This window comes from Cajanus cajan, chromosome 3 (genome assembly GCF_000230855.2).
Source record: "Cajanus cajan strain Asha chromosome 3, NIPB_CcT2T_4, whole genome shotgun sequence".
Taxonomy (NCBI): domain Eukaryota; kingdom Viridiplantae; phylum Streptophyta; class Magnoliopsida; order Fabales; family Fabaceae; genus Cajanus; species Cajanus cajan.
Window position 1 is genome coordinate 28,209,319 of NC_138519.1, and position 11,760 is coordinate 28,221,078.

At 29.7% G+C, this 11,760-nt stretch overlaps 1 protein-coding gene across 2 annotated transcripts; it reads left to right on the forward strand.

Moving 5' to 3' along the window:
* The first annotated feature begins 3,143 nt into the window (after positions 1–3,143).
* LOC114915298 (uncharacterized) lies at positions 3,144–7,887 on the forward strand. 2 transcript variants are annotated; one of them, XM_029269810.2, is made up of 4 exons: positions 3,144–3,426; positions 5,023–5,118; positions 5,472–5,525; positions 7,394–7,887. In XM_029269810.2, exons 1-4 carry the CDS (start codon positions 3,204–3,206, stop codon positions 7,726–7,728), a joined length of 708 nt encoding a protein of 235 aa, XP_029125643.1. In that variant the 5' UTR covers positions 3,144–3,203; the 3' UTR covers positions 7,729–7,887. The 2 variants fall into 2 exon arrangements, with proteins under 2 accessions (XP_029125643.1, XP_029125642.1); XM_029269809.2 differs by having other exon boundaries at positions 3,147–3,426; positions 5,011–5,118.
* Positions 7,888–11,760: the final 3,873 nt, after the last annotated feature.

Genomic DNA, 11,760 nt, shown 5'->3' on the forward strand with positions numbered 1-11,760 from the left:
ATTTTATAAGATCTTTCTCCATTTCGTTGTGGTATTGCTTCTTTCTTTTTTTATTCTCCCATCATTATGCGTAAAGATGAGTTCTTGTTCTTAATAATTAGTATCAAAGTTTCTTAAGTTAAATGATGATATTGAATCCCTCAAATTATAAAGTTTTAATAATAACAAACATAAATTTTTTTTAAAAAAAGCTTTTAATCAACAATTAAGACAAATGTGTTGTAAAACAAATATAATAAGACAATCAGTTATTTTGACATAAATGTCTATCAGATGAAACACTTCATCTGAAACGCATTTGCTCTAAATTAATATCATTTATGATATTTGATAACTAAGTTAATTTTTGTATATATTATTCCTAAATAGATCGAAGGAAAATTACTTTCTTGATACCTACAATGACAAAAGAGAAGAAAAACAAGCTTTTCATAAATAAAAAAATACAAGTAAATCTCTTGAATCACAGAAATCATTAGAAATTTTTTTTTGAACTGACACACACATGACTCCACTTGTTTAGTACCAAAAAGGTGATAAGTAGTTTTCTTGATTAGATAAGAAGTAACAATTTTGTGAAATTCATTAAATGTAAGTAATTAATGTACCAATAGACACTTTTCTCCATAAGGAAAGGAAAATTAAAGACAGACGAATCAAGCTTGTGATGACACTCAAGGATTCGTAATGGTCATCTTCATTGAAGTATCTATAAAAGGAATTTTAAAATCCAGGAAGATGAAGAGAAAACATATATAGTAAAAATCATACTCATTCTTTCTGTAAAAAAATCTATATTGAAAGTAAGGAAAAACAACATTGTTAGTTTACCCAACTTTAACTTTGTATTATTGTTTTGAGTGTGGAGAAGTTACTATATTAAAAAATACTCATGTATTGTTGAGCCTAAAAAGGCACATATGTAAAAGAATATTTATGTTTAAAGCCTAGAAAGGCTTTGTGTCAAAGAATACTTGAATAGTTGCTTCAAGAGATAAGTCGAAAAATACTTAGGTTGAGCCAAAAGTGGCTTGTGAAATAATATTTAATTCTCTACGAAGATAGTGAAACTTGATTGTGTTTGATTAAAAATTAAACATAGCCTCAATAGTTAAGATAAATCAATATAAAAATGCTTTATGTTCTTTTGATTAACTTTTCATCTGCATTTTTGTAGTGTTTCATACTACTATACTGATTTGAAAAAGTGAGTTTTTGATAGATATTATTCAACATCTCTTCTAGTGTCTTTCTTTTCTCCATAAAGCTTGATCCAACGACTAGCTCGAACAAGTATTAGGCAATGGAAGGCAGTTGATTTGAATATGAGATCTCCTATATATGTAAAAAATATTTTGGCAGTGTGGAGGTCAAGTGATGTGTCTTATTGATGTGAGTCAACGATAGCACAAGTATCTAAAGCTTATTTATAATGATGACTAAATTATATGGGCCAAATTTTCATGATTACTTATGAATGGAAAAAGACTTTCGTTTGATGGGGAGCATACTATGTAGAAAACACTCACACTTGAAAGAAATGAAGATTATTGGTGTGCAAATATGTGTAAATCAGTGACATACAAACAAAGTCACACATTATTAAATCATAAGGAGAAATAAAAGTTTATAAATCACATATAATCTTTATTAATATATAAAATCTTGTGAGAGATGATAAAAATAAAACTATTAGACCTTAGATCAAAGTAGACAATATTATATTAATATAGAGATAATTATATTAACTCTCACATGCACGTGAAAAAAATTATTCGCAACTGGCTCCATTTATTCGTTTCACAATTCATTTCAAAATTGACAAACATCAGTGCATTTAGTGGTATAAGATTTCAAAATATTAACTAGGAAGCATCACGCGAATTGCTCGGAAGTATTATATTCCTAATATATTATTATATTCGGAAGAAAGAGGCTTTTGTTAAATATAAGCTACATATACTAGACAATAAAGAATGGAGATTTGAAGGAAAAGTGGGCCAATATTATATCATAAACTGAAACATTTTGGTGTTACAATAGATGTTATAGCATTCTCCACACGCAAGAGTGGGATTTATTATAGTGCAATTTGAAGCCTATTATAGGTGGGTCAACTTTTAAAAACTGAAAGAAATAGACTACACTAATATGAGACGGCGGAATCCAAAGCTTTAAACATTATATAATTTGGTCATATTAAAATTTTAGATCATACAGTTGACTTTCATTCAATCATTTCGTATATAAATTGCTTTTATTTTGTTCTTAAGCAACCAAAAATGTTTCATCATAAATTAAAAAAAAAATGTTTCCAAGGTTCTGCACTTTATCATCAAAATAATTAACTTGACAGCTCATTTTTTGTGATGACTATAATGTGACCCTAAAACTTATTTGAAAAACTGAACAAAATTAATGTAGTTTTGTCTCAATATGATTATATTTCAATATCGATGAAGGGTCTAGTTAACTATATAAAGTAGATTATATTAATTATTATAATGTTTTTTTTCTTTTTTTTATTCATAGAAATTATAAATTTATATCAACACGGTATGATTCGTATTTAACTTAAATTTTGTGTATATAATTTTAATTCCTAATATTTCAATATAATATTAATTTTAATTAATGAATAGTTAATTTGATAAAGTAGATTGTATTAATTTTGATTATATTTTTCTAGTGTATTATATTATCAACTTTGATATTACTTGTCGTGATGTGTATATAATTTTATGTTTATTTTTTTATTTAAACGACGTGAAACTTTATTTATATTCTAAAATAATATTTTTTTTTATCAAAATTATTACATTAAAGATTGTTTGTTCGAATGGTAGAAACTAAAATAATCTAATATAATTTATTATATATTCAAAATTAAGACTTGAATGTTAGTAATATGATTAAAAGAATATAAATAATTATTATTTTTGAATTGTCTCAATTAATTAATGTTGGTTAATAATTTCAAATATTTATAATTTTTATAAATTACAATTTATTCCCGGACATGAAAATTTCTTGGTGTACTAAACACACAAATGGAAAGCTGACAACATAAGATTTTTCTATTATTTATTTGTTAAATAATTTCCTATTAGGAAGACTTTTTCTTGCTCCCTCTCTGTTATTAAATAGCTAGCCCCCTGGGTTTTCAATAGAAGATACGAAGGAGTATGTAAGTATTGGCAAACATGTCTGGCGATGATTACAGTGAGACTGTAACAAAATTGATCACCTCCCGCCCAATGAAGGGGCTCATACAAGCGCCGGATGAACCAAAGCCTACTTTGGAATACCCAGCACCAACTATGCAAAATTCTCCTTATATACAGCCACTCCCGTTTCAGCAAATTCATTACCCACCATCATCAACACCAGAGGCTGTGGAAACCCTACCTTCAGGTTCACAAATTGGTATGTATGTTCATTTATTTTCCTAATTTATCGATACTTTTTCATGTTACTGCATTCGTTTTTATTTATAAGATTCAATTCAAAATAATTAATTATTTTTTTATATAAAACTCAATTTATATTAACTCTCATATATTAATTATTTTTAAATTAAAATATTTGTAATTATAGTGTATTTTCTTAAATTAGTAAAATCCATTAACTATGAATTCTTTAAAGAATATGCACTTTAATCAATTAGATATGAATATTAATTAGGAGATAAATAATATAAGACATGCACTTTAGTTAGTTAACATATACGAGTATTAATTAGGAAAGAGAAAGTATAAATCTAATTAAAAAAAATATGTATAAATAAGACAAATTTATTATTATTAATTAAATTGACTACTTTTTTTAATCTTAGTGAATTGAATAATTGAATCTTATACATAGGAATAAAGACAATACTTGATTACAATGAGAAAGAAAAAAAAACGAAGTACTGATAGGATAGATGATATATTTATTAAAAAAAATAAGGTTATGAGGTTAACTCAACCTACAAAAATAATTTGTAAGTAAAAAATGCTCTAAATGTATATACTCTATTAATTTTAGTCTCGTTAGTAGTTGATTTGGGACCTTTTAACAATATTAAAAACAAAGTTAGATAAAGAAATTATTTGGGATCTTCAACAATTTTAGAAACAAAATAAAGATAAAAGGAAATTAAGTGTTAACAAGATATTTGATATAGCTAGGAGTTATTAATTAGGTGTTTTAGGTGGTGTGAGAGGAATCATAGGAATGAAGTGTTAAAAAGTGAATTTAAATCTCTTTGATAAACGTAACTCATAAATTTACTAATATTTGCGGATAAAAAGAGGTTTCTTGATATATGAAAGTATTTATATATTAAGAAAGAAATAAGACTTTCAGATATAAAAAAGTGTTTATATATTATTATCTAATTAAAAATGTTATTGTATGTTGTAATATCTTAAATTTTTAAAAATTATTAAAAAAAAATATGTTTTAATTAATTAAAAGAGTTTTATAAAATATTTTAAATTATTTTAATAATTGTGAGTGTTTTTAATTAATAAAGAAGATTTGTGAAATTATTTTATTATAAAAAATATTTTAAAAAACTGGCCGTAGATCAAGAAGGAGATCACCTTATAAATTCACGTTTGTTCGTTCGCTAGTGCTCACCAAGAAAATTCACCTTTATTTGAAAGTACTCATCAAAATAAGAAGGAGTGAAGATTTTCTCTTTTTGAAGTCAGTTTATCTGTTGGGGTTGGGGAATTACAATATTTTTTTGCATGCATATCTAATTCTTGGAGAAATTAATAATTATGATTTGTATAAGGAGAATGTTAAAACATATATTTAAAAATATATATGTGTTTTAATTAACTATGTAATTATATGTATATTGGAAAATATGTTTTTATATTGTGGGATGTTTAATTTTGTTTTTTTAAAATAGAAAGAAGGGAAGAAGTTATTTTTATTATAAAAAGGGATTTTAAGCATTGACAATTTACACTTCTTGTTTTTTTACCTTACAATCTTCTTCTTTGTGTTATGAAGAACTGCCTATAGATGAAGAAGGAGATCGTCCTACAAATTCACATTTCGCTTTCTCTGCTGGTGCACATCGAGAAAATTCACGTTTGTTTAAGTTTACTCATCAATATTGTAAGAGGAAGTGAATATTTTCTCTTTTCGGAGTCAATTAATCTATTGGGGAATTACAATATTTTTGCTTGTAGATTCTTGGAAAAATTTATGATTTTGATTTATATTATGAGAATTTTAAAACATATATTTATAGAAAATATATGTTTTAATTAACTATGTAATTGTATGTATTTTGAAAAATATGTTTTTTTTAATATATAATTGTATATTTAATTATGTTTTTCTTTAAAAAAGAAAGAAGGGAAGAAGTTATTTTTAATATAAAAAGGAATTTTAACTGTTGATTGTTTACACTTCTTACTTTTTATCTTATATATGCTCTTCTTTTTTGTGCTATGAACTGTGTGTAGATCAAGAAAGAGATCACGCTAAAAATTCACGTTTGTTTGGAAGTGTTCAACAAGGTAAGAAAGAGTGAAGATTTTCTCCTTTTAGAGTCATATAATCTGTTGGGTTAGGAAATTACAATCTTTTTTTGCTTGGATATCTAATTGTTGGAGAAATTCATGATTTTGATTTGTATGATGAAAATTTGTGCTTCGTATATGATTCATATGAGTTTTGTGGATGATATTTGTATTATTTGTGAATCTATGAGTGCCCACAGAAACCCTTGAATTAGAGGAGTGTAAAGATTGATAAAATTGATGATAAATTATGATAGTGATGTATTTATTTGATTAATTGATGATATGGAAGTATATTTGAGTATATCAATTATTCTAGTAATCAATTGAATTGAGAGAATTGATTTGAGTGTGAATTGCACAATTTTTTGCACTTCACTGTAATGAATTTTCCCTCAAGGCATCAAATGGCACACATGTGGACCACGTTGCATGCTTGTGCAACAAGAGTTGAAAGAATCTCGTTTTGAACAACATCAGGCACAAGTGTGCACCCATTTGCACACTCGTCTTAAATGATCAAATTAGCCTTTGATGTTTGCACAAGAGTTGTTGCCTTAAATATTAGCTTTCAAATTCTATTAGAATCACTCAAAAAGAAGATCTATAACACAAGTTATAATCAAATTAGTGAGCAAAAGTCAAATTGTTAAATTTAGCCTGAAATGCTACAATTTTATAATTTTTAAATATAATAGATGTCAAAATTAACTCTTGGAATCAAAATAGAAGTTATAGATAATTGTTTTAGCTTTCGAACAAAATTGAGATCACCTTGATATCATAAGTATAACTCCATCATTATGTTTAGACCTTATAATGTCATAGAAGCTTAATTAAGAGAAGGAGATACAGTTTGCGAGTTGTACTAGTGAGTTGCTTTATCCTTTAAGTATTTAATCTTGAAGATGATTTTAGAAACTTATATCAATAGTTATGAAAGAGAAAGAATGAGAGGGTATATTTGTGAGTGAGTTATGATAAGGATAAAAGATTATGTTTGTTTTACATTGTACTTTAAGACTTTGTGCTTGAATGCAATATGTGATGTTTTTATGTGATGTGCATGATATGATATGTTTATGCGTAACATGAGAAATTTATATGTGACAGATAAGAGATGATTATACATGATGTTATAGGGAATGGTTATGCATAATGTGAAGAGGTGTTGATATTTGACTTGAGAATATTATATGCAACATTTGAAATATTGGTGAATGATGTGATATGAGAATGAAACAATGATGGCATGTAGACATGAGATTTACATTAAGATGATGTATTAGGATAATGAGGTGAGTCTAAGTTGAATCCATGAGATAGAGTGTCACATGTGTTAAAATTTGGATAAAGATATTGTTGTGGAGCTAAAAAATATAATTATATTAAAAATATTTAATATATCATTTGTTTTTAGAATTTTTTAGTCAGCTTAAATTAAAAAAATATAGTTATGTCTTTCATATATCTTTTTTTTATTTTTTAATTTAGCCTTTGAAATTAGAAATTTATTTACAATCTATAAATTTTTCACAAAATATTCTTGATACATATGGAAGATAACACAAATTAAATGATAATCTAGTATAGTTACCAGGTATGTAGGTATGAAAAACATTTTGTGTAATTTTATAGATTGTAAATGAATTTCTAACAATAAAGACTAAATTACAAAATGAACTTAATTACGTTGTGTTTTTTTTGTTTAGGAACTTAATAGAATTTTCTTTAAAAAATCAAAGAACCAAATAATGTATTAATTAGTGATACGATATATATTATTCTGTTTGAGTTATGTATAATATGTAACTTCCAAAAAGAAAAAAGAATTTCTCAAAAAGTGTGGCTGGATGTATAAACAGGTTCCCAATTAAATTACGGAGAAGGCGAACTGAATGTAGCAAGAACGGGGAAAATGTATGCAACTTTATCGGAAAATATCTATTCACAGTTGGAAGAACTCACAACGCGTGAGAACTACAGTAACCAAGAACTCATTGATACGGCGATTGAGATAGCCGATGCAGCAGAGCTATTGCTAACTTTAAGAAAAACAACCGATGAGATTGTATGGGCGGGACAAAAGGCCAAGGAATCAGCAATATTGTTGAATGATGCTTTAAAACAGCACAATCGCGCAACTGAGCTTTTCAGAGAGAGTTTATCCCTGTTACGCTCAATTAACTTTGAGCAATAATCAAAGCACCAAATGTGTAAGTGCATGTGAAACTTTAATGGATGAAGAATTTCAGAATAAAATAATATAAAGTCTGTTGTTGTATTGTTATTTTCTTGTGTCGCTTCTAATGTTTTCATAAATAAATGTAAAATGTTTAATGTGAGGTGGCTGGATTAATTCTTTTGCAAAACTAGAACGTGGGATGGATCATATCCAGATGAGTTAAATAATAGTGTTTTTAGTATAAATTAACCATTTTGCATTGTATCGTGGAGTGTTGGTATAAAATGTACAAGATTTTAAATTTGAGCTCTCGTCTTATCATTATAATTTTAATTAATAAAAATATATATTTCAAATAATTATTCAAATGTAGCATATATATCGTTAATCTAAAGGAAAAAGCTTGTCCAACGTTCTTAAATGTCTTTATTTTTTCTTTAAGGAACAAATTCTTATATATTGTGAATATTTTTAAGTTAAATTAGGTACGTAAGATGACATATCATGTCATCAAATATTACAATATACCTCGAAGAATTACTATTCAATTTTCATAGTTAATATATATTTCGGTCAATGATTTTATTTGTGATATGGAATCAGGTTGCAAGTATTATAAGGGTCATTTCTCTATGCTTGTTATAAATTATTATATTTCTTGTATAATCTTCCATGATATCAGAGACACACATGACCCATTTTGATATTATAACCTCTCATTTTTATGCAAGTATTCATTGTTAACACTTGACAATGAATAATTAATTCAAGCAACACCCACAAGAAGTCAAATAAAAGCTCAAATATTTAAATGATGAAATATGAACCTAAAAAGTCGATTTCAAACTTATTTTTATTATAGACTAAGTCTGAGCCTAATTTTATAGAAGTCGAGTTTGAATTCATTTTTGTTAAAAGTCGAGTTTGAGTTTATTTTATAAAAGTTAAAACCAAATCTATCCTTATTAAAGACCGAGTTTGAGTCTATTTTTACAAAAGTCGAGTTTGAGTTTATTTTACAAAAATTGTGTTTGAATTTATTTTTATTAAACGTTATATCCAAATCTACTTTACAAAAGTCATGTCTAAACTTATTCTTATTAAGGGTTGAGTTTGAACCTATTTTATATAAGTCAAATCCGAACTTATTCTTATTAAAGGTTGAGTTCTATTTTACATAAGTTGAATCCGAGCTTATTCTTATTAAAGACTGAGTTCGAGCTTATTTTATAGAAGTTGAATTCAAGTTTATTCTTATTAAAGACTAAGTTCAAGTCCTTTTAACAAAACGTTGACTTTTAGCTTGGTAAGGTTTGAGCCTCTTCTGTAATAAGAGACAAAGTTATTACAAAAAGTTAAGTTTAAACTTATTATATGAGTATTGAATCGAAAACTGGTACTCCTTAATGATTAGGAGTAAAGTAGAACAAATTTTGTTAACCGAATAAAAAGTCACAATAGTCAAGTTAAAGAAAGCTAAACAACAAACATTATGTTGAGCATAAGCTAAAAAATGTGATTCAAATATATTATTACAAAAATCAACAAATTGTTTAATCAACAAGTTCAAAAGAATTAGTTATATATTTTTTAACCAAAGTATTAAGAGCCTTCATTAGAAAGTAAGGATAAATGTCGAGTTATCTAAAAAAGGTCAATTTGAGCCTAAAATATTTTTAATTCAACAATATAATTAACTAGGATAGTTAAATTGACTTTTAGTATATTTAACTTACCTAATTAATTTGACTGCATATACATCTTACTTAGCTTAAAGTATTTTAACTTAGTCAATTTCATACCTATTGAGTTTTTAGCCTTAACCAATTACTTTAGTATTAACAAGGTTGGATTCCAAGTGATTAGCCATCTATGACTTAACAATAAAAGCTTATCATATATATTTAAAGCATGAAATGATAGTTAAGCTATTTCATAAAAGCTTGTCATATTTAAAGCTTGAAATGATAGTTAAGCAATTTAATCCCTCGGGTATAGGTAAAGGTCTTGAAAGGAGAAATATTTTTAAGTGGCAGAACTTTTTATACATATGCAATAAAATATAGTTTTCCTTACACGATTCTCATTAGAAGGTCAAGTTCGAGCATAAACTTATATAAAACTAAATTCAAACCTAAATCTTAGTAAGCATGAACTATTCAAGCCAATTTTAGGCTTAATATTATAAGGTCAATATTAAATCTAAACCCAAAATACATCACAACTAAATTAAGTTCGATCATCTAAAAATAATTTAAGCTCTTTTGCTTTTCCAAAATTCAGAACTTGAAACTTATACATTGTCCAAAACGATAAGTAATTATCTATCTCATAAGTAACCGCTCATCTAAAAGGTAACTTCGTACTCCACTAATATAACACACAAGTATTATAAATAAAGGGGTACAAGATACATGTACGTATATGTAACTTCAATTCTTTATCTTTAATTTACTACTCACTAACTTGATCATCAAACTAATATTTGTATATAATTTTCATTTTTTGTGATTTCGAAACTAAAAGACAATATTCAAACTGTTCCTGCGTTAGGATACATACTCCAATTATCCTTGTTGTAGTAGGTCGGGTCTTGGGTCTCGGTCTTCTCGTTCAATCCGGGCGGTCCGAAGCGAGAGGGGGGGGTGCCTGCAAAGACACTCCAACGCTCAAGTAAGTACTCGGCGTAATAAATGCGGTAGGTCAAAAGTAGTTGCGTACCTCTCAGGAGTTCTATTTATAGGTGTTCGTGTTGGGCCGTGATTATGGGTTGGGCCCCGGGAAATTAGGGGACTGATCCGAAGTTTATGCTAATTAATTTACTTGTAATTAAGCCTGGTAATGACGTTGACCTTGGCCGACCGTACCGACAAGTTCCGTACGTTCGTGTGGGGTCGGCGGTGTCGGGTACTCGGCGGGTTCGGGTACGCAAAGCGTTCGGATTGCTCGTCCTGTTCGGCACCATACGGTATACAACCCCCTCAGCGTTGAGGATAGAAAAGACGAAGACGGTAAAGAAAACTTAGCCATTGAACGCCTGGCTTTCGAGTAGGTCGGCCTTATTTCTCGCGAGTCTTGAATTCGGGGGGGGGGGGTTTAATCTCCTGAAGTAACGCCGCACCGAGCTGTGTCGACGAGCCGAACCCTCCTTGGGTTACGCGTTGTGAAATCGACGCGTGGACTCCGGTGGAGGGCTCCTAGAGTTGACAAGGTGGCCTGGAAATCATGCCGAGATTTCTGATAGAAGCGACCTGAAAATGCTCAAATTTGAGGTCGTGCCGTGACCTTTTTAGATGTTGGGGGCCGATACCGAGGCCGCCGAGATGAGTGGGCCTCAAATGTTGGAATTAATTGTTGTGCCGAGGTCTTTTTAGATGTTGGGGGGCCGATACCGAGACCGCCGAGATGAGTGGGCCTCAAATGTTGGAATTAATTGTTGTGCCGAGACCTCATTATGTGTTGAAGGTCATGCCGAGGTTGAAACGAGTGTGACTTGCCACGTGGGCCTTGGCGGTTATGGGCCCAACGGTTATTTAATCTGGACCGTTGGATGTTGTAGATCGAACGGTCCCGGTCTTGCTGAGGCTTTTCACCTTCCCCGTTTACCTCACCTATAAATAGGGGGAGGGGGTGTGAGAATTTACTTGCTGTAAATTCTCCGAGCTCTCTCGCAATCAGATTCGACCGAGCTAACCGAGTAAGGTAAATTTTGTATTCGTTATTTTTTAGCAATAAATGGATAGGGGATATTCCTCGGCAATGAGTTGGACGTCCTCGGAGAGTTCGGACACTAATTCAAGTAGAGGGGGGTCGGGGTCAAGTGAGATATCTAGGCTGCCGCCTCTGCAGTGCGAGGTAGTGTTTCCTTCCGACCGCCCCGAGCCAGAAGATAGTGGGGATGAGGTGGTTGAGATCTCGGCACCGCCGAATCTAGGTATAGCCCTGGCGCGAGCTGTCGAAGTTGACAAGAGGGGGGTGAGCTTGGTCGGGGTAGGGCCTGCCGACGTGGAGATTCAGGGGGGTGTAAGGGAAGTGGTCGGTGGTGAT